Raw genomic sequence first — 23,129 nt, 5'->3', positions numbered from 1 at the left:
ACCCAATCCTCCTGGAAACCCCAAATACTTGCTTATTTCCACAGCTGAAATCTATGTTCCCATTCAAAGTACTTGTTAAGTATGTATTTTTGGTCAGAGAGGAAAGTAGTATTATTTTTTTCCATCTAGTAAATTACAACAGTTATTTTAATGGGTATGGAGAGGAAGACAGCTTCTGAAAATAGTGATAATATGGTTGTCTCTGTGCTAAACAGTCTATTTCAATTTTGCATTGGTATTTTAAAGAGGTTCGGGTTGAGTGTCCTGAATCTAAAATTTCCAAATTAAAAATATTCCAAAATCTGAAATGTTTTGAGCATTCACATGACACCATAAGTAGAAATTTCACACCTAACCTCCCAAGTGCACTAGAAAGATAGTGTAAAATTAAATCCAAGCTCTAAGGTGTCTGTGAAGCACAAATATGTTCTCTCTGCTCTGTCTATGCAAATATTCCACATTTAGATACAATCTGAGACGCTCCTGGTTCTAAGCATTTCACATAGAGGGTGCTCAGTTTGTGTTGCTACCTTTTCCATTTTATTTACAAGAGGGCAGGTGGCTGAAAGAGGTTACAAGGTTTTCCCCGTGTTATACTGCTAGTCCGTGGCTGGGTAAGGGTGAGCGCCTCAGTCCCTTGATGGTCTGAACTGCACTGTTAGTTGTGTTGTAGAGATTTGGTAATCACAGGCGGATGAGAGCAAGTGTCCAGCTCATGATGTTAGGTTTTTGCAGTTGTACCTCCCTGTTGACCACCTTCATGGCCCCTGTGTGTGAGGATGGGTAAGGAATCTGCATGGATAGGATGCTGTGCGGGAGGAAGGATAGATGTGTTGCTAGGATAACTCTCTCACTCCAGGTATGGAGAAGCATATTGAAGAAGATGAGGTCCGGTCCTCAGCAGACCTTAGGATCCGAAAGTCCCAGGTAACTTTGTTTCTGGTTTAGCTGTCATTTTTTTTGCCACTCTTTTAATTATTTTTTGCTATTGTGCATTAAAAAATGGTGTGATTCTGTTGTTTTGGAACTCAGTTTGAGGAACTGGGAAAAGGGAAGCATCCAGGTGGAAGCAGTGCTCAGGGCCCATTGTTCCCTTTTGGCCTTCTCTCACACTCAGAAGGAGGCACTTAAATTACTTCCCTAGATTCTTCAGAGCTCAGCCTCAGCGCCTTCTTGTTTTATAGGCAGAGAAACTGATGTCTTTCTTCTGAAGACTATTGTTAGTAGTTGTTCACTTAGGAGCCATTGAAACACGGTCCTATGACCGTGTTCTATGAGAACTGACACAAAGCATAACCCGACACTTGGGAGGCTGAGGCAGGAGGACTGTCAAGACTACAAGGCTGCCCTGCCTGAGCTATAGTGTGAGAACACTAAAAAGTAAAAACCATACAGGAAAAAAAAGGGAGGTGCTTGATAGGATGTTTAAGTGGTCAGGAGAACAATGGAAGAAGACATAACTGAGTGCATGCTCACTCGTCACTGAAAGATCTCATGGAGAACTGTGAGTAGCTAGGGAAGACGGGGCCTCGGGGAAGCAAGAGTGCCTCTGTAGACAGGCTCAGGAGGCAGAGTTTCCTTTTTTTGAGAGGAATAAGAAATAGGATCGGGGATGAGTATGTTTGTACACGTGCATGTTGGCAGCAGCAGAGGCGCGGTGGAACTGGCAGGGAAGATGGTGGTGGCGGCAGAAGGTTGAGTATAGGACAGCTATAACAGGAATAGCCTGTCTTGAGAGAAGAGTTTGTTGCTGGGTAGCAGATGCTGACCTTCCAGCAGAGGATGCAGTGTCACCCTCCAAAGGTCTTTACTAGTTGAGAGAATTTGGATTGGATTCAGTAGCTGACAGTCCTTTTTTTCAGGCCACACAGCATGCTAGGGGGGTTTAATAGCCTTTTGGATGTGAGTGGGGAAGAGGCAAGAGGCTGGGAGGCTCTTACTGTGCTTTTGCAATGATTTCGTCTGAATTTACGAGGAAGTAGTGCATTTGTTAAAAAAAAAAGGCATCAGTAGAGCTTTGATGGGAAGAGGCAAGAGGCTGGGAGGCTCTTACTATGCTTTTGCAATGATTTCGTCTGAATTTACGAGGAAGTAGTGCATTTGTTTAAAAAAAAAGGCATCAGTAGAGCTTTGATGCTGTGAGGTAGGCAAGGAATAAGATTATTATGAAGGTCTGTTGAGAGAAAAATGTTGAGATTATCAGCTGGGGTAAGAACTGCAGGGTCTTTTACCTGTGGGAAGGGTGGGTGACATCAGCCAGGGCTCTGGTGGGGCATTGCTGCTGGGCTCCCAGGTTCTCAGTGATTTCTTCTTTTGACTAACAGTTACGATGTGAGTTCAGTAAAGGGGGAAACGGGTAGTGGAGGCTACATTGAAAGTGGCAGTGGACTCTTCCCAAACTAGTTCCCAACTAGGAGAGCAACACTGGGTTTGTATTTTGTCTTTGGGTTTCAAGCCCAGGCTGCTGCAGACTAGCTTGTGCTGGGGTGGGGCAGAGTTGTCCATCATCTCCTGGGGTCCGCTCACTGACTTTGTTTCTGTAGCATTCTGTCCTCTCCCGGAAGTTTGTGGAGGTGATGACAAAATACAACGAGGCTCAGGTGGACTTCCGTGAACGAAGCAAAGGGCGCATCCAGCGGCAGCTTGAAATTAGTATGTGTTTGAAGTTGGGCCAGTGTCTATCCCTATCTTTTCCTGCTATGTGGTTGTTCATTCCAAGTCCTGGGAGAAGCAACAGTGATCCTGCTGCTTGTGCCTTCTGCATTCTATTTGGTGCTCAAACCCAGGGCAGATGCTATGGCATTGGTATATCTGCCATATGGTATCCTAGGTTGGAAGGTGTTCCATTTGTTGAGCCAAGGAATTTTATTCTTATGGGATCCAATACTTATGCCTGCAGGGGACACCCACTAAAGAGCCGCTCTCCTGAGAACTCATTGCATCGTCTTGCTGCTAAATGGAAAAGTACATTTTATGACACAAAGGTGTAGTGCTAGTTGCTGTGAGGAATTAAAAAATTAATAAAGTTACATTGTTTAGGAATTTAGTGATATGGAGGGGTAGGCCTCACAAGGAAAATGGCTTCAAGTGGGGAAAGCTGTGTGAGCAAAGATATTATCAAGAAAAAGCAGATGTGTTTGTCTAGGAGTGGCAACTTGTCCAGGGTTGGACGAAGGGTGTGTTTGAAGCTGCAGTGTAAAGTGGAGGGAGGGCTGCCCACAAATTGTGCCCTGTCATGAGGGCCTTGGGCTCTGAGGTATGGTGGTTGGGGCTAATAAGCAGTCTGAGCTGAGAAGTAATGGGGTACATGCTTAGGGTGGGGGTTGGCTGCTGATAATGTTAAGGATGGGTTGAGTTGGGAGAGGAATCAGAAGAGTCAGTAGGTTGTTGGAGACAGCGCTTGTTTGGGAGGGAATTTCAGATGGAGTTGTGCTTTGATCTTCTACTCGATGTTTACTTCTTTTGTTACCAAGCTGGCAAGAAGACAACAGATGAGGAGCTGGAAGAGATGTTGGAGAGTGGTAACCCTTCCATCTTCACTTCCGGGGTGAGTGACCAGAGCACCATGGACAGCGAGGGTCATGGGGGAGATTCATGGCCTTGGCTTCACTGAAGTTGTGGCTGAGCAGGGGCGGAGCTTATGTGGGGTGGGAGGGCTCTGCAGGGGCAGTCTGTTACTAGTGCTGCTGATGGCCTGTCTCTATGGGGCCTGTTGTAGATCATCGACTCGCAGATTTCCAAGCAAGCCCTCAGTGAGATTGAGGGTCGGCACAAGGATATCGTGAGGCTGGAGAGCAGCATCAAGGAGCTCCATGACATGTTTATGGACATCGCCATGCTGGTGGAGAATCAGGTAGCTGGCCGGGGGAAAAGCACACCTTACCTTGAGAACCATAAATGATATTTTGGAGGTTCAGTGAGGCAGGGAATAGGGAATTTTCACCATGGAGCAGTAGAATTCTAGTGTCTGAGGCAGAGGTGTACATTCTTATCAGGTGTTGGCATTTAAGCCATTTCAATCTTGTTATTTCTGCCTGTCACTTCGGTTCACAGTGATTCTAGTTAGTAATGAAATTTCCTATATCATGACAAGAACATGGTTCACTCAGCATCTTTTTTTGTCTCCTGCTTCTCCCTTCCTCCCTCTCCTTCCCCCTGTAAAGACATAGGTTCTTTGGCTGGGGAATGTATCGTTCAGTTGACAGGATGCCTGCCTAGCACTCATGAGCCCTTGGATCTAGGCCGTCTTCTAGCCCAGATCTGCATAAAGCAGGCATAGCACCATGTACCTATAATCTCAGCACTTGGGAGATGGAGGCAGGCCGATCAGGAGCTAAAGGTTATCTTCCAATACAGAACAAGTCTGAGGGGCAGCCTGGGATCCACCCTTCCTAAAAAAAGTTAAGTCTTGCTGACAAAACTTTGACAGTCAGCCTACTGATAGCAAATTATTTTACTGAAAAAATTTTCCCTCCAATTCACCATAGAACTTAGTTTTTTCAGTTTTGTTTTGTTTTTATATTTGTCTTTTGCTGAGCATGTTGGCACTTTTTGCTAAGAATCAACAGTAGGCATGAAGGAAGAATTAGGGAAAGAATATTTATAGAAACACAGGACTGGATAGTTCATCCCAAGGCATGCCTGCCTGTTCAGGGGCGACATTTGATATTGCTTGCAGATGGTCTTCATGTCTGTTGGATGTTTTGTCCCTGGTTCTTGGGATAGAGTTAGACATCATGCAGAGGTCGCAGTGCTGTGTGGCTTCCATCAAGAACTTCCAGCTGTTCAGCCATCTGGACAGAATTGGAAACTCCTGCTTAGTGAGCAGACCGCCGAACCTCGTGGAAGCCCCAGCACTGGTTGACTGGATTTTAATTAGTTCTCTGCCCCTTGGTGTGGTGCTTTTCTCCCATTCTTCTTTCTGGCCTTTGAGACCCTTTCTCAATCCCTCTATTCCCACTTTTCTTTTTTCCCCACCACATTGCCTTGCTGAGGATCTGGTTTGAGTTTCAAGTGATGGTAAGTGCCTTGCTCTGTTTATTGAGAGCCCTGTGGTAATAAGATGGGGTTGTGAAAGGTCTGGGTGAGGGAGGGGCGTACCCTACTTCAGATTCTCAGGGAGTAACCTGAGTGGGCAAACTTCCTTCAGAGGAAGTAAAACCTGGGAAACAATTGGGAATCTTATTAATAGACTAGTGTCTAGAGGGGAAGAGAGCAGGGGTAAACCCAACACTTACTGCCTAAGGAACTTGGGAATTTCTCTTGAAGAACATAAGTACTTTCTACTGTGGCCAGCCTGATACTTCCTGACTACCTTTTATGTGTCAGGTGCTGTTTTACAGTACTGCATAAACTCACTCTAGGCTGAATGAACTTGGTTTGGGTTTGAATGGCCAAGAAGGGGCCAGCATCCTGGGGATATTCTGAAAATAGGAGATTTTCTTATTTTGGTCCATCCCTATATGCTTAAAATATAAGGAAATGAAAGAAAACTGTGAGAGAGGGAATGTTTTTGTGTATATTTACCCAGTCACTAATCCTCTAGAAAAACTGCGCTGATCTCAAGGAAGTAATCCAGTGTTTATAGAATGAGTGACCGCACAGGGACTGGGGACTACATGTCATCTGGGAAAACGGGAAGCTTGCTCGATGGAAGGCTGTGCCCTAAGGTTTCTGTGTGTGACTTAGCATGGAAGACTAGTGAGTCCCTCCACCACATTCGCTGGGGCTGTTGTGGGTGGGTTAACAGGTGTGGCTCGTGTCTCCTTTTCAGGGTGAGATGTTAGATAACATAGAGTTAAATGTCATGCACACCGTGGACCATGTGGAGAAGGCACGGGATGAAACCAAAAAAGCCATGAAGTATCAGAGTCAGGCTCGGAAGGTGAGGTTTTCCTTTTGTCTCGAGACAAGAAAGTCCATTTTGTTTGCTACTGCGCTTTCTCTCTCCCCTCCTTCTGTCTGTTTCTGTTGCCACCACATCCTGCATCTGGGGAAAGGGAGCCATGATTGACCGTATTGAGAGCAACATGGACCAGTCAGTGGGCTTTGTGGAGCGGGCTGTGGCAGATACCAAAAAGGCTGTCAAGTATCAGAGTGAAGCCCGGAGGGTGAGCGCCTGTCTCTGTTGTACCTTCTCTTCCTGTCTTTTGTCACCTTTATGCCTCTGTCCTTGAGCCCAAGTCCTTCTCTGTCCTACCTCTTCCAAACCTCTACCTTAGTCTTTCCTAGAGACTTCCTTCCCAGCGTACCTTGCATGGATCTGGCTCTCACATGCTTTTGTCCCAAGAACCAACAGCACCTCTTTAGGCTGGAGACATGGCTTAGGTCTTGTCACTAATCTCCTGAATGTAGCTTATTAACCCTTAACACATTATACAGCTCCTCGGATCTTTGGTACCATCTTCCACCTGGCTTGTTATTCTTTTTCTTTTTCTCTAACTTGAACCTAGCGCAGATGCTAATTGTTATGTAAAAGTTACCATTTGTTCATGGAAACACCTCCTTTCTTTACTTCTGGATGAAGCAATTTGAGGGTCAGAGGGTCAGTAGCTGGCTTCAGGCCACCCAGCAGTCCAGGAGATGAGCTTGACATTCCAGCCTACTCATACTCTTTCCACTGTACCTTTGTGTCTGCCTGCCCTCCTGGCCCTGTGCTCAAGAACTTCGAAACTTCTGTCCTCACTGACTGTGGACATCCAGCTATGGCAACTTCTGCCCTTTACTCTTCTTTGTTTCTCTTGGGCTCTGATATTTTTATTCTTGCAACTGCTTTCTCTTCCAGCTGTTCTTTCTCTTCCAACTGCTACTATTGCTTCTGCAGCTATTCAGGGAACTGGCAAATTATTTTTTTTTCTGAATCTATGCTAAATTGCACTTTGGACACCTATAGTATATGTAGTCTGAGGTATATACTGGACTTTTAAGGGGACAGATGAATACAAGTTGGTAATTAGGACTATGTCAGAGATACCTTTGTGCTCCCTGTTGAAAAGGCAAACATATGTTGTTTTTTTTTTTTGTTGTTGTTGTTGTTTTTTTTGTTGTTTTTTTTCGAGACAGGGTTTCTCTGTGGTTTTGGAGCCTGTCCTGGAACTAGCTCTGTAGACCAGGCTGGTCTCGAACTCTATGGATTGGTCACATGCTGCTTGGAGACCCCATGATATAGCTTGCCATGAGTGTACATATGCAAGCCTATGAACTGAGAGCTGTAGGCACTTCACATTTCAACTCACTGGCTAGGCAAAAAGGAATTTAAGGAATGTAAAATGTACATGAGAAAATTTTTATATAGAGATGTGTATTTTTTATTTGGATTGAGGAAAATTTTTTCCTTGGTAAAAGAGATGAGAAGGGCTAAATTTTAGATGAGTTGCTATTTTATAAACTTTTTTGTAATGATTTTACTTTTGTTTCTTATTCCTTTCTCCAGAAATTGATAATTATCATTGTGATAGTAGTTGTGTTGCTGAGCATTTTAGCATTGATTATTGGACTGTCCGTTGGGCTGAAGTAGAGTGGCCTACGGGGTTGCTGCACTGAAATGTAAGTAGATGAGTGGTTCTGGGGCTCTGTAGGACTCCTCCTACAGAGGAGTCGGTCTGGGATGAGTGGTTCTGGAGGCTCTGGATGATTCCACCCGTGGAGTCGGTCTGGGATGAGTGGTTCTGGAGGCTCTGGATGATTCCTCCTGCGGAGTCGGTCTGGGATTTCATGATTCTGCTCTTTTCTATTGACAGTCACGGTGACCTTTAAAACTGTTGGTAGCCTTGATTGTTTTTCATGTTCTTAAAATTCCTTTCTTGGGTTCTGGCTGTAGCTGTAGGATCGTGGTCATGCCTTCTGTTTGTTTGTAGCCGCCTGAATATTCTGTTCCTACCTTGTCTTCTTGCTTGGCACACTTGGGCATCTCATTTTGACTGTCTGTATGTAGAAAGCATAGGTAGATGTTGGGTATGATCTGGGAGCTGTCTTCTAAATCCTCAGTGCCATCATAGATGCTGGGCTCAGCTTTCCTTGTCCTTTTTCAACATATCTGAAGCTTTATGCTGTGGCTTCTGGCCCTTAAGAGTTATGTTTGTGGCTGAATGACTGGCTCTTGAATGAGGTACCTGTAACATTTTTAAGTGTTGACTCATAGCAGAGAGTCTGCTAAACACCTTATACATATAACAGAATCCTTCCAACATTCTTATGAGGCAGGTCATTTTATTTTGGAAGTAGAAAAACTCAAGTCTTAGAGAACGGCCAAACTCACACAGCTTATAGTGGGCCTAGGAGGTGCTCCACCCTAGTTTCCCTTCATAAAATAAGGTAGTGTTTACCATTGTCTATAAAGTCCAGAGAACTCTAGGCTATCAATCAAAATTTATTAAGATATAGCTGGCCAGTAAATTAGGCTTAACTTCAGTGATCATGATAAAAATGACCCAGTAGTCCTTGGGACTGAAGAGCTTTATTTTTTTCTGAATAAAACAGAGTATCATTTTGAAAAGCTTGTAAGATATAGGCAGGTGAATATTATTTGTAATATTATTTGTCCAAACACATGGCAGGCTCACACATTCTCCATTTTGCATAGTTCACACTGTATTAATATATAGTGTTTTTACCTAGGTAGGAAATCACAAAATCACTCTTTATCACTAAAATCTTGTTGTAAATCTAATTCTTAACATGAGGACATTTAACATTTCCTCAGTGCTGGAGTTTATAATATTTTGCTGTCATTAAATGTGATGAACTTTGTATTTGTCTTTTCTTTTTTCTATAAATTCAGAAATTAGATTACTGAGGTAATAGGCATGAACCTCTCTGGGAGCTGGTGCAGGCTTGGATGTTGACACTGGGGCTGATCTTGCATTTCACTTTGTCCACCCTAGTGCGCCACTGCATTTTCCCTCTTTCCATGTGACTAGAGGGTCTGAGAGTCAATTATTAAATCCAGATGCTCAGCTTTACAGGGAGAGACAGCAGCAGGGAGGCAAACAAGCTCTCGTTGGTTCTTTTGATCCCTTCTCTTTTTCCTGGCAGCATTATAGTCCTTGATTGTTTATAAAGCTTTAGTCTTCTGCTCAGTCTTGACTATCTCAATGCAAAATATGGTAAAGTAATAAAAATTAATGTAATCTTTCCATACCCTCAGATGAAAGATGCCTTGCAAATTCTTGATGCCTCTTAACCCTCGTTCCTAGAATTCAGAATGTAGAAGACACATTTTTGAGGAAGATAATATTGCTTTTTGCAGACTAACCAGACTGCACAGCATTAAGTTGTTCTGAAGTTACATGGCTTATTGCGTGTTCAGTATTTCCTAGTAAAGGCAAGGTTGATTGGCACCTGGGTCTTGCTTGGCTTACCGGTCTTCCATGCCAATTCATGTCGGAGGGCAATCTGTGTTTACATTCTGCAGTTGCAAGCTGGCCATAGTGCCAAGGTGCGTTCTGTGCCCCTAGCTTCCAGAAAGCCACTGGAGAAACTTGCCCACTCTTAAATCACTTCTAAGATGAAACAGTCATAGTATAACCTGAGATTTTCCAGTCATTTGATTGTGCCTGTCTCCTTCTTATGTGAAGGGAGAGGATTTGGATAGAGGATGCTTCTGAAGCTTGAATTCAAGAGCTCCCATGTGCCAGGCAGAGGACTGGTGTTTTCAACTAGTGATTGTGTATCCCCATGTCCTTCTACAGGTGCTAGTTTGTGGCACAAAGGCTTATAAGTGGCCTAGATATTTCTTGGTCTTACTTTTAAATAATTGAAATACTTTAAAAATTAGTATACAATGTGATGGGGTTCATTATGTCATGTCTGTATTTTTTGTTCATCCTCCTACCCTGGATCCTCCTGCCTCCTGCTGGATCCCCAACCCCAGTAGCTCTCTGTTCTCCTTTCATGGTACATGTATTTTATCGTTGGTACCCCCTCCACTACCACCACCATGGTCCTTTACCTAGAGCAGTGATTCTCAACCTGTTGGTTGCAACCCCCAAAAGATCATGAAAAAAACACAGATATTTACAATTCTAGCAAAATTACAGTTATGAAGTAGTAATAAAAATAATTTTGTTTGGGGTTCGGTCACCACAACATGAGGAACTGTATTTAAGGGTTGCAGCACTGGAAGGTTGAGAACCACTGCCCTAGAGTTTTTATTGATTCTTTACCATACAGATCTTTTATTTCACATGTCCAGCCTTAGGTTTGTTTCTGGGCTATTTCAGTTTAGTGTTTACTTCTGCATGCTTTTTTGTAGGCATTTCTGATCTTTGATCTCCACATTTGGGGTTTGTGGCTCTTTGTTTTTAGCATTGTCCTGTGTACTGATCTGCCCCCTTCTCCCCACCTCTCTTAGAACCTGATTTCACTCCAGCTTGGCCTGACCACTCTTGTCTCCAGATGGGAATGGAGTCCTAACGGCCTTTCTGAGAACGAGGGCACCTGTTCCTTTATTTCCCTGTAACTGCCCTTGGACCTGGCTCAGCAACCTACCCCTGGAGGAATCTAACCTACCTGGTGCGGCCCTGAATTCTCCTCAGAATCACCTCCCACCCTAGCAGGAAGTGCTGCTGAAGCACCCTCCCTCCTGGACTGTGTGAGGCACCCAGCTTTTCCTCCCTTCTGCTGTGTCAGTTGTGCCTTGTGTGTCGGAAAGTCCCTGAGACCAGCCTGAGGCGCTGTTTTTCTACCTCATAGAATATTCTCCTGGAATATACTTTGTAGGGGAGTAACTAACAAAATAGAGGGATTCTTCTAAGTTTGTCAGTAGTGTGGCTTGAATCAGAGCCCCTAGCTGGCAAGATGCCAGTCCTTAGTTTGTTATCCTATGTCCTGAAAGCACGGGGAACTAACAGAAGCCATTTTGGCCTTCTAAGTTGACTTATTTGAAACCCACCCTTTAATTAAGCTCCCAGTTCAGCTTGCAGGCCACTTTGCATTTTCTCCATATTCGCTCATTTACTCAGTGATCAGGGTGATAGTCCTCTGAAGCTGTCGTTGGCAGAGACTGAGGTTATGGAATACGCTTCCACGTCCAAGTCTTGAAAACTGGCTAATCATTGTTAGAGAATCGTTCTTTGTGAAGCCATTACTTTGAGGCCAAGCAGAACCAGGGATTTACAACTGGGCCAGGGACAAGGTGCTACAGTCTCAGGCTCTGAAAGTGTCAGTCATTTGTGTGTTCCAGGTGTACTTTTATAATTGTATGTGAGAGATATGTACATATTTGTCTGCCTCCAGGAGAACTACTATGTTCTCAAAAGAAAGAAAAAAGTGAGAAGGTAAACAACAGACTTTGGCGAAAATCAGTAAGGGACATGTGTCTAGCTCAAGTGATCACTGTAGAAATGTGATTTCCCCTTGCCAGCCCAGAGCTTGTTTTCTGGATGGTTGCTGAGACAGGAATCAAATGAGACCTTTGGAGTAAGGACCGAGTTGATTCCCATTGAATTTTTCTGCATAACAGACAGTGAAATATTTATTTATTCCCATCTGCTGCCTACAAGAGAGTGGTCCAGAGAGCATCCCGCAGCTACCTGATGTTATCTGCACTATCCATGTGATGTCCCTCTCTGGCAGGAGACTTGGGAGGCTACAGAGCAGCTCTTCCTGCTCTCTCGTCTCCTGCGAGTCTTACCATGGAGGCAACAGCCTGGAAGTCTTTAGTGATTGCAACCCAGTGGTAAGCCTTACACCTTTGGTGGTTCCTGCCATTACCCTGATTGGATAATTAAGACCCAACTTTAATATTTTGTGGGTCAGGGTGAATATTCTAATCCAGACCCTGCCCATGAGCTTCCTTTGTAAAGGCTCTTTCTTCAGTCACCCAGCACTCAAGACAGAGCCACAGGGATGCCCTCCTCCCTATGGCTGTGATGTCTGACTGGATAAGGGCTCCAGCTAGGAGGGGAGAGAACCCTCAGTGCAGGCCTTCTCTCTCTGACCATGAGTTCGGGGGCATAAAAGTTCTAAACGAATGTCACATGTGAAGGGCTTTTGTTGTTTGTATTTTTTTTAATGTAAACTTGATTATTTTATTGCTAATTTAAAAATAAATGACTTTATATTGATTGCAAAACACTTTGGTGATTTGGTGCCACCATGTGGTGACTTTTGGTGCCCCAGAAGAGACTGTCACTCAATTGGATCTAGTAGGAAGTAGGGGACCTGTTGGGATGCTATCCTGAAGGCAGAAAGGGCAAGCCACAGATCCCTGTGGATATGATTTTAAGTCTAACCTGGAAACATTCCTGTGAACAGGCCAGATCCATCCATTTTCCTTCTGGCGTTTCCTGTCTCCTCCTTCTCCTGTGTCTAGCTGTACCTGTCTCCTTTTGTAGTGTGTATCTGCACAGTGATGCTGTTTCTCATGTCATTCTCTCTCCTTATGTTGAGCAGAAGAAGATCATGATCATGATCTGCTGTATTATCCTTGCCATCATCTTGGCTTCCACCATTGGGGGCATATTTGCCTGAAAAAGGTGAGCTGTCTGGCCAGGGCCTGGGGGTCAGGCCTGCTGTCTCTCTTACTTAACAACTTATATTCTCCTTGCTTTCATTGTATGCCACCAAATTGCCTAATAAGGGGTGGGGGTGGGCGCAGGACTAGGTGAATGGTAGAGAAAACAAAGGAAAGGGATGTTTTGGGAGACGTAGGTGAGGAATGATTGGGAGGAGGTAGTCAGGGAGATGGGAGACAAGGTAGGAGTCGGCCCCATGATTGAGTCTGGTAGGATAGTGATTCTGAACAGTAAGGGTGTTCATTCCTCTTGTACAATCTCAGCCCTGTATTTAGAAATGGTAAAAGGAGTAAGAATTAATTTTTGCGTTGAACTTGCCTTAAAATCCCCCACTTCTAAGGTTAGGACAAGCCAGTAGTTTTGAGAATAGTTTCTCACCCCTGCAAAGGAGAGTTGGTATTCTGTCCATGAGTACCATGCTGTGTAATACATGGTTTTTCTTTCCATTTTCTGTTGCTTCCTTCTGCTCTCACAGATGGAATCTCAACAGGCATCTCCAGTCTTCCACCTCTGGTGCCATCACTTCTCCCTTCAGAGCCCTCGACAACTCTGCCTCTTTTCATTAGTAAACTTACAACACAGGGCACCAATCACCTGCTTTTCAATGTTACACAGAGGGGGAGAAATGGATTGAAGGCGGTATGGATGAGAAACAGGGAGCACAGCAATGTGCAGCAGGCCTCTGTGGTGGAGAAGCATAATGGGCCCCTGCTAGGGTACAACATGAGCCAGAATGCCAGGACAGTGAAGAGGCAGGTATTGTAATGCCAAATTCACAGGGTCTTCAGTGCACTCTGTGAGTCTGTCTCTCAGAACGTGGTACTCAGTACTTTACTCTTAAGGCTCTTCTAGGCCTCAACCATAGCCAACCACATTTCTGCTTCCTTCTTCAGGGTCCAAGAGTAATTTTGAAGCCTAGACTGTTTCAGGATTGGCACCATGCCTGTCTTTACCACCACCATGTCCCCACTGCTTAGCACATGCCTGCCACCTCCACATACTCACTTACTTGCAGTCAAGCTTTGATTTCATTCATGGAAGAGTTCTCAAGCCTGGTTTTTAAACTCTTTAAGGTATCATAGGGAACATGGTTTATTGCTATCAGAGGCTTATGCAAAAGTACTACAACCACCCCCGTTACCATATCATACTCTTTAAAGTGTCTTTCTATGTGTGTGTGTGGGTAAGTAGAAGTTGGGTTTCTATTGGTGGTATAGATTTCTATCAATAGCCTCTCATCTGGCAGAGATGGTGGTTGGTTTCAGGATGGAGGTTCATTAACTTCACCAAAAGGAAGAAGTTTATACTATGATTCAGTTCCCAATAGTCAACTAAACCAGCACACCTTGTGATCTGGAACAATGGGAGGTGGAAGGGAAAAAAGTGTGATCAGGCTATTGCTTTCCACCATCCCAGATCAGTGTTAGCAGAAACGGCTGGTCAGTGACAGGTGCAAGAAACTGGTTCAAGCACATCTCCAATCTAAGGTTTCACTGTGTTTCGATTTTTAAAATATTTATTTAGAGATTATTATATTGAAGACACTCATTAAGATACATTAAAAATCGGGGACTAAAAATATCCTTTTGAAAGTAAGTGAAATACTTCTGTTCTTTGTTGGAGACGTTATTTTTTTTCATAAACAGGATAAAAACCCCTGTTTTTATCAGTGTGCTGTTTTCTACCCACCTTCAAAAGCCAGTGGTCCAATACTTCTACCAGTTCCTGCTTCCTTTAGTTTGAATAGGAGATACTGGCTAGCTCAGAAAAACAGGTTAATCTTGTTACATACAAATGGAGTGGGGCTGGAGAGATGGCTCAGAGGTTAAGAGCACTGACTGTCTTCCAAAGGTCCTGAGTTCAATTCCTAGCAACCATATGGTGGCTCACAACCATCTGTAATGGGGTCTGGTGCCCTCTTCTGGCCTGCAGACATACATGGAAGGAATGCTGTACACATAATAAACAAATATTTAAAAAAAAACAAAAAACAAATGGAGCTGGAGCCACGAGGTTTTGGATCACACAGGACCCTCATTTATCCAGCAGTAAGTTGTTTGCTCCACACACATTAGATCCTGAAGGAACACAGAGCCAAAATGCCCTTCCTTAGATAGTTTCAGACCTAGGAAGCGCCAAAGATTTCAACTTTTGTTATCAGTTTTTTGCTAAATGGTACATTCCTTGTCATATTCCATGTTTCCCCTTCTGAGACTGACAGAAGATGAGCAGCTGGGTATTAATAAATATCTGTTGAACCTACTAATCTAGGTACTGTCATTTTTATCTTTATTATTCTAAAAAACGTGCTTGTAATTAGCAAAATGTCATAAACTAGGCAGTAAACACATTTACATTTCCAGCTGTGAGATAGAAAAACAAGTTTCAGCCCTGGAGACATGCATGGTACAATGTAGGAACTGAGACATCCTACCAGGCTTCCTCCCCCCCCCCCAATCTTGCATGTAGCATGGCTGGCTTTGAACTCAATGGCCTGCCTTTGCTTCCTGAGTGCTGGGATTAATGGCATGCTCCACCACAGCTGGCTATGCCAAATCATTCTTAATCTCTCTTTTTTTTTTTTTTTTTTTTTGGTTTTTTGAGACAGGGTTTCTCTGTGTAGCTTTGGAGTCTGTCCTGTAGACCACGCTGGCCTTGAACTCACTGAGATCCTCCTACGTCTGCCTCCCAAGTGCTGGGATTAAAAGTGTGTGCCATCATCGCCCGGCTCATTCTTAAACATCTGAAAATGACCAATGCAATACCTCGAGTTACACTCACACTTTAATAGAAACAATCTGACAGCTCAGCTTTTCACAAGTCCCTTGCTCATGTGCCCAGTTACGATCCAAGAATCACCAGACTCTAAAGACGGCAGAGACGCAGACTCAGTTTCAGGAGTCTGTGCTTCCTCTACACACGCTGCGGCAGGTAGAATTTGCCCCAATATTGCCCTTTCTGTGTCAAGTCATATGGGCTCAGGAATTTCCGTATGCCAAGCATGTTGGCCGTGGCTATGCGCTCAAAGGTCCAGGGATTTTGGTTGTTACGTTCTCTTTCTTTTTGATCTTGGCGCATCTTTTCTAGAGTCTCACGGCTCACAGCCTTTGCTGGAAAGGGCAGCTTGTGGGCCACCATGTTCAGGAAACCCTGGACCTCCTTAAATTCACAGCGTCCACCCACCTCTACTATGAGGCAGCCAGTCTTCACAGGGGTCACATAGTGATCAATGGCACCTTTGCCTCCCCCCATGCGCTGCCCGACACCTTTGCGAGTGATGGGCTTGAAAGGGGCTGGCACTCGCCATATGGCAAACATGTTCCTGGGGTCCATAGAGCGGTTGATTGTCAGGCGCATCATTTCAAAATGGCCCCAGTGGAGATAACCACCTCCTAGTGCCTAAAAATGAATAGAAAAATTAGAACACATGGGGATTTAGAAATCTTTTACAGAGTCTATTATCTGCCTCTTTTTATAGTAACTGGCTTTAATGATATACTTGAAAATAAACATATAAGTTCTTATGGAAAGCTGAGGATAGAATCCTAAGAACTAGTCAAGAGAGGAGAGTCCCAGACAAACATTGATGTAAATGCCCTGGTACAGCAAAGGGCTTGGTGAGTCAGAGCAGAAGCCAGTGCTTGCTGGGGTGCAGGAGGAGGGCAGAGTGGATAGAAGGCTCTGAGGTCTGCAGTAGTGCTCAGTGCTCATGCAGGCTGGGGGGAAACTCTACAGCTATCACTCTGGCTGCCGTGGAGCAGAAATGCTAGTGCATATCCGTTTGTGTGGCTACTGACATTAATCTTTACGGAAACCACTCAACAGATAATGAAGCAGCTGTTCTAATCCTCTACCAGGAATATTTCACTTTCACCAAAGGCTTGAAAAGATCTTGTTCTAACTGGGCAAAGGAGGCAGCCCCTTTGCGCCCTGCTTTCCCAGGTGCCTTACTCACCCCATCTGAAACAGAAAGTGGAGATCCTGGTGGAAACAATTTATAATTTTAAACTAAACACTTTTTGGAATAGCAAGACAAAAAAAACCCAACATTATCTTGTTCTACACAGCTCCACCTAGATATGAATCAACTGTCTGCTCAGTGTATACCTGTTGTATAGGCTACCTCCTGTGGGGTTCTTAGTAGCCACTAGTTTATCAGGTTCACTGTGACAGCATCACAGGGCTTGTACAGATTCAGCACTATCCACACTCTCCAGCTTCCAGTACAGGACTACTGTGTTTTCAAACCTACGACCTGTACCTATTTAAAGAAGAACTGAAATGTGGTATCTAGGTGTGGCAGTTCTAAGAATGTGGAGGAAGAGACAAGAATCAACTCAAAGAGTGGAAAACTTTGTTAATCTCTTATCACTCACCAAAATTGCAAAATTGCCTTCTGTAAATTCAGTGGCTTCAGTTGAGGGTCCGCGTATGTCCTTCAGATTTTTAGGTTCTCTTCTTACTTTTGGCACAAGTGGCACCCTTTCAACAAATTTAAGCTTGGACCTTTCAGGGATGGAGACATCTGGGAGGAACAAAACCAACCAAGAGTAAGTGAAGCTAAGCTTCTCAGAGGATCTCTCTCATGAAGAGTCACACAATCAAGTGGAAGTCTTAGGTTACCGAATAATAATTCCAAAGGTTATTGGATTTCCAATACTAATGGTTTATCCATTCTCCTGTGGGTGTTTCCAGCGAGACTGGAATCTTTCAGTTATAACGTTTTCTACAATGTTTCTAAACCAAATTCACTTACTATCCCCCTGCTCTATGTTCGGCACCAGTTATAGGGACTGTCCTAAGCGATTATTTCACTCCACCTTTAAAGCAGCCTTGGCATTTGAGATGGTCTTCATGGCTGTCAGGTGATCACATGTAACCTCAATCTTTTAAGAAATGCTGGTCTGAGTGTGTGCATCACCACACCCTTGTGACCTTTATACTACTTAGGGCTTCTTCTTTTCTTTTAAAGCTTGAACTTTTGAAAACTAAACCACATACACTAAACGGACAAGGTGGGGGGCATATTACAAAGTGAAGTATTAGAAATCGAAAACAAGGGGCCTATGAGATGTTTCAACTGGTAAAAAGCACCTGCTCAAGTCCGCCCACCTGAGTTGCATCCTTCGGGCCCACAGGGTAGAAGGGGAGCACTGACTCCCATAAGTTGTCTTCTGACCTCTATATAAGTGCCATGGCACGTGTGAGCCCACATGCATACAAAATAAATAAAAAAATAAAGAAATCAAAAAGAACAAACATAATTTTCACCTAGATCAAGCAAACAGATAACAGGGCAGGTGGTCTTCTCGTCTCCATTTTAAAGAGGCACTGGGGCATAGAGACATTTTACAATTAAATCAGTTAAAACATCAAAGCAGAAAGAAACGTGTTCTTTACAAGACAACAGTCACTGCCCCTCAGAATGCTAATGGGGGTACAGAGTACTACACTGGACAAAAATATATTAAGTTCTTCAACGTGCTCTATTTTTCCTGAGAAACTTACCGCGTGGGAATTCTCTGATCAGCATTTTAACATCTTTACCCACTTTATTTGGCAACTTAGGAAAAACAATTGTGATTCATAAGAAATTTAAATTAATATGAAAAAAGCAGGACTTCAAGACAGAAATAAAACAAATCAGGAAGCCTCAAAGACTCATCAAATTATCAGTGGAAGTATAAAATTGATATTCCAAGTTATAAAACCTACCCTTCCCCTCAAATTTTTGGGGCAACTACTGAGAAACTTGGTAATGTTCTTTCATCTACAAGTTAGTATGCACTTCCAAGAGCACACAGTACTCTTGTTTCTTAAAACATTTTATGAGTGTTTTGCCTGCATGAATTGATGTGCAGCAGAGGCTGTTGGATCCCCTGGAACTGGAATTATAGATGGTTGTGAACCATCATGCGGGTTCTGAGAACTGAACCTGGGTCCTCTGCAAGAGCAACAAGTGCTATTATCTGCTGAGCCACTGCTCCAGCCCACAGTAGTATAACAGTTATGTGCAGAAGACCCTCAGCAGCCCAGGCTGTTTGCATTTTGGAGACTTTAGTATACTACAGAGTACAGTTAGAGTTACAGGGTTGTACCTGACCTGGTTACTATTGCTATGTGTGCATATATGTACTGTGGTTTAGAGAGAGATCAAGTCTAATAAATGACTGAGTAGATCATGGGAGGCACACATCAGTGGCAGGATGCCGGGGAACTAACCCAATAGGTATTTGCTCCGCATGGGTGAGCAACTTTTACGTTCTTTGCCTCTAGTTCTCAGAACACTGCTTGTCAGCACAGTATGCCTTCACCATCTGTGTTTGTTCAATCACTCAAGGAAGCTAGGAAGCACCAAGAACACCTATGTCTTTTGCCATCCGCTGGAGAAACAAGTGGAAAGGACAGGCGCTCACCTTCAAAAGTTGGCACCGGGAGGAGGGTCTTCAGACCAGCACTGGTGGGAAGGGCTGCCCAAGAATCTACAAAGACAAGACAAATCACTCTTGGTACACTCTGGGCCACTCCTGATGGAGGTGTTTAGAAGTGTGGGGCGCAAGTTCCACTAAATTGGCTCCCAAGAGAGCCAGCAGGGTCTCGAAGTGCCGACTCCCGCACATTAACTGGGACCCAGAGATCCACACGGCGGAGGTGGCGGCAGGAAAGCGCACGTCTTCCCAGAGTAAACATTGGATTGGGGGGAGGAAGAACAGGGGAATGCCTTTTTAAAAGACCAAACAGGCTTTAGGACCTGAAAAGTGCACTCGCAGGAGCGGCGCGGGGACGCGCGCCAGCAGCCTCCACATGGCCACACGCGAGCGGCCGGGTCAGGATTCTCTCGGCGACAGCAGCAGTTTCCCTCCGTAAAACGCTGAGCTTAGGCGGCCGGAAGCCACCCAGGACAGGAAGTGACGTTAAACTCTCCATCCCTTAGAGAGTCCCGACGGAAGCGGAGGAAATTTGGGCCCAACTCTTGGTTCCGGAGCAGACGTCTGCAGGTTAAAGGTCTGGCACGCCACGCCCCGCCACGCCCCACCACGCCCGGGTGTTCCATGTTTCTGTGAGGATCTCTGGTTTTTCCCGCATAGTGACAGATTAGGTTTTTCCTCCTTGGTGTAGAAAGCTGTGAAAACATGAGGTTTGGTAGGCAAGTTGTTCCCTTAACTTTCGTTGTCTTATGTCCCTTCTCTTGAGGACGTTAGAAAGATGTCATTGGTTTGTCATTGGCTTGTTTACTGGGCGCTTGCGCAGTTTTGTCCCGATAAATCCTTGAGAAGAGCTGTAGCTTGAGTTTTCAAAGTAAAAGCCCAGACTTGGGCTGTCCCAAAAGGCTGGGTTCGATAACCTGTCGCCAATATGCCAATGAAACAGAAAGTAATGGCGAAAGCTTACTATTCATTTAAGGTGGCTTCATTTGAAACAACAGATGAAGGGGTCCAGTGACCGTCCAAGACTGTCTTCATGGCCCTGACACGAACTTTATTTGTTTGTTTTTGTTTGTTTTTGAGGCTATCTCTCTATGTAGTCCTGGCTGCCCTAGACCTCACTATGTAGACTAGACTGGCCTCGAACTCACAGAGATCCGCGTGCTTCAGCCTCCCCAGTGCTGAGATTAAAGGCATAATCCACCATGCTCACAGCTTTAAGTTTAAATAGAAGATGAATTGGGGGGGTCGGCTAAAAAGTATGCATAATTAAGCAGTTTTGGTCAAGGTGCCTGATTGATCATTGCCTCAGTTATGGTTTGGCACGATAGTCATCTCAAACTGGCATAGTTTTTAGCGTGTCAATTCTGTTTTTATAATAGATCAATTCTGTTTCAAGATGCAGCCTTTGTATTCTCAGAAGAGTGGCAGCATTCTGTCTTCAAGTTTTTCCCTTCAAGAAATCCAAGAGAAGGAGCTGGGAGGTGGCTGGGTAGATAAGAGCCTTGGCTGCTGTTCTATTGGACCTGAGTTCAATTCCCAGCAGCCACACTGTGGTTCACAACAGGCTATAACTCTAGTTCCAAGGGATTAGACATCCTCTTCTGGCCTCCTTGGGGGAACCAGGTATGCATGTGGGGCAGACAGACAGACAGTCAGACAGACACACACACACACACTACAATTAAAATAATAAAAAGGGAACCCAAAAGGGAAAGTTAAAATCAGTGATTTATCTCTGGGTCTATAGCCAGAATAAAGACACAAAGTGAAGGTATTTCATCCTGCTTTTATTTACCTTGTGAGCCCTAGTGATGTGCTGATGGTTTTTAGAAATGTCTGTTTCAAATAACTGTAATTATTTTGCAAAGGATTTTTCCTCTCAGCATTACAATGAAAAATTTGAGCACAGTTTCTGTAACTTCAGAGACCTTAGTGAATGAACTACACCATAAATTAATAACAAAGGGAATATATATATATATATATATATATATATATATATATATATAATCATCTTTTTGGAAATGTTGGGCACCATCATTTTTTTCTGAGGCTGGGGCTTTGTAATCATGAAAACAAGAGGATCTATAGCCAAGCTTTTAGGAGACAAATGGTATTTGCAAATGAGACATGTCTGTTGTGTTTAAGCCATGTTAAATCTGTATGCCCTTAAGAATCAATTTCATTGGTATGTAAAATGAATAAAAGATTAAAAAGGAATTAATTTCACAAACAATAAATATAATTTATAATGCTTGTAGATATCCCGGGAGAATTGCTTACAGATCTACACACCTGTACAGTGCATCTGCTTTCAAAGTGTTACTGGACTTTACAAAGCCCCCTAAGGACATAATTTTAACCTGTTTACTTTTGTAAAGACCATATTCCCCTCCTGTCCTGGTAAGAGGCCACATTTCGAAGGATCAGGGAGGAGTCAGGACTCCAACATTTTTAAAAGAGATGTAATTAAGCCCACAACAGGTGCCACCCATCCCAGGAAGGTAAGCAAAGGTGCCTGATCAGAGGCAAGCGAAAATGTTACTTGATTGGGGAGATTCTAAAACAAGGAAATAGAGACCCCCTTCTTCCTGTCTTTTTTTTTTTAATATTTATTTATTATGTATACAATATTCTGTCTGTGTGTACGCCTGCAGGTCAGAAGAGGGCACCAGACTTCATCACAGATGGTTGTGAGCCACCATGTGGTTGCTGGGAACTGAACTCAGGACCTTTGGAAGAGCAGGCAATGCTCTTAACCTCTGAGCCATCTCTCCAGCCCCCTTCTTCCTCTCTTATTTCCTGTTATCTCTTTACTTAAAATAGTACTGAGTCGAGGGACAGTTTTCCCCCTAAATTTAACTCAGCGTAGTATTATGTAGTATTGGGCATTTAGATTTTGAAATTATGTTCTCTGTAATTAGGAGGGACAATTTTATGAAGGACATTTTCATGCATGTGTAGGTCCCAAATAGGCCAGAAGAGGGCGCTGTAGTTCTAGGTGCTCGTAACCTGCCCATAGGCAACAGATCTAAGGCACTGCAAAGGAGCTGCGACTGTGTTACTGCTGAGCCACTAGCAGTCGCCTTTTTAAAAGTGTGATAGCAATGAGGAAGTGAAACAGCAAAACACCAGCCCCACACTGTCTGGATAGAGGTAGTGAACAAAAGCTGGGTAAAGCAGTAGGCTAAGGTTGATGTCCGAGAGCACCCCAGTTTAATGAATTATAAGCACAAAGCAGCTATAGGCTGGTTCTCCTTTCTTCATTGGTGAGTGATAGCAAACTTTCCCTCACGCTTTTGATTTCAACATTTGTGATTTGCTTTTGTGTATACTAGTTTCTTTTGTATGCACGTCTTCACTTTTCCCGTATCAATTCAAAACTGCTTGTTCTGTCTCTCAGGCAGATCCTTGGTGATCCTTGATTTTAATGTGTGGTGTGGTGGTGGTAGTGGGGTGTGTGTGTGTGTGTGTGTGTGTGTGTGTGTGTGTGTTGAAACTAGAAAAGGGACCAATGGGGGACCAGTCTTAAGAGAGAATTGGGGAGGGGGAAAAGAGATGGGACAAAGAGGGGACAGAGTACATGTGACGTGAAGACAGACGGAGGACAAGAGGGAAAAGGGAAGGTGCCAGCAGGTGATGGGCAGGAGAGAGGACCAACAACAATGAAGTATGAACACCCGTAATCAAACCCATTACTATGTACACAATTAAAAAGGAATATGGTTACTTTAAAGCTTTTTGTTGTGCATTGGGTTTCCTAACTGCTGCCTACTTGTACAGACCGAAGTCATGTTTTCCATCCTGCAAACTTGCCTTTTCTGTCTCTGCACTGGAAGACAGAAGATTTTATTTAGCTGGTTCCAGTTTCTTGAGAGGTGGTGGACTTGACCATGGGCTTGTACTTCACATAGGTCACTCACACATCTAATCAAAGGCACGTGCAAGTGTGTATACTTCTTATTTGGGGAAAACATCTTCCTTTCTGTCTTCTCTTCCTTTGTGTCTTTTTACAAAAGTACGTGCAACTGACTGCACCCCCAAAGTTTAGGCTTTACCATTTGTGGCCATTAGAGGGCATCATTGTGTTTTTATAGTTATACACCCAGGCCAAGTGCATTCTTTTTTTAAATTTTTTAAAATTTATTTTACATGCCAACCACAGTTCCCCCTCACTCCCCTCCTC

At 43.9% G+C, this 23,129-nt stretch overlaps 2 protein-coding genes across 4 annotated transcripts in view; one reads left to right on the top strand and one right to left on the bottom strand.

The window, feature by feature from the left end:
- The window catches only part of Stx3 (syntaxin 3), a 39,422-nt gene extending 27,036 nt beyond the window's left edge, over positions 1–12,386 (top strand). The window contains exons 5-11 of one of the 3 annotated variants that reach the window (XM_026777320.1): positions 860–927; positions 2,544–2,652; positions 3,474–3,547; positions 3,719–3,853; positions 5,774–5,884; positions 6,000–6,110; positions 10,352–12,386. In XM_026777320.1, the coding sequence (XP_026633121.1) occupies positions 860–927; positions 2,544–2,652; positions 3,474–3,547; positions 3,719–3,853; positions 5,774–5,884; positions 6,000–6,110; positions 10,352–10,459 (716 nt within the window). In that variant the 3' untranslated portion in view covers positions 10,460–12,386. Of the gene's footprint in view, positions 1–859; positions 928–2,543; positions 2,653–3,473; positions 3,548–3,718; positions 3,854–5,773; positions 5,885–5,999; positions 6,111–7,432; positions 7,546–10,351 lie in introns of all 3 variants that reach the window. The other 2 variants (XM_013354657.2, XM_026777321.1) reach the window with 2 other exon arrangements.
- A 2,895-nt stretch (positions 12,387–15,281) lies between these two features.
- Mrpl16 (mitochondrial ribosomal protein L16) lies at positions 15,282–19,418 on the bottom strand. Its single transcript, XM_005369671.1, has 4 exons — positions 19,267–19,418; positions 18,932–18,997; positions 16,892–17,040; positions 15,282–15,914 (listed from the first exon to the last, which is right to left on the bottom strand). The coding sequence occupies exons 1-4, from the start codon at positions 19,319–19,321 to the stop codon at positions 15,429–15,431; spliced, it is 756 nt and encodes a 251-aa protein (XP_005369728.1). The 5' UTR covers positions 19,322–19,418; the 3' UTR covers positions 15,282–15,428.
- Positions 19,419–23,129: the final 3,711 nt, after the last annotated feature.

Source organism: Microtus ochrogaster, unplaced genomic scaffold, assembly GCF_000317375.1.
Source record: "Microtus ochrogaster isolate Prairie Vole_2 unplaced genomic scaffold, MicOch1.0 UNK56, whole genome shotgun sequence".
In the NCBI taxonomy this organism is placed as follows: Eukaryota; Metazoa; Chordata; class Mammalia; order Rodentia; family Cricetidae; genus Microtus; species Microtus ochrogaster.
Note: the sequence above shows the minus strand (reverse complement) of the source record. Positions and strands in the feature narration are given on the sequence as shown.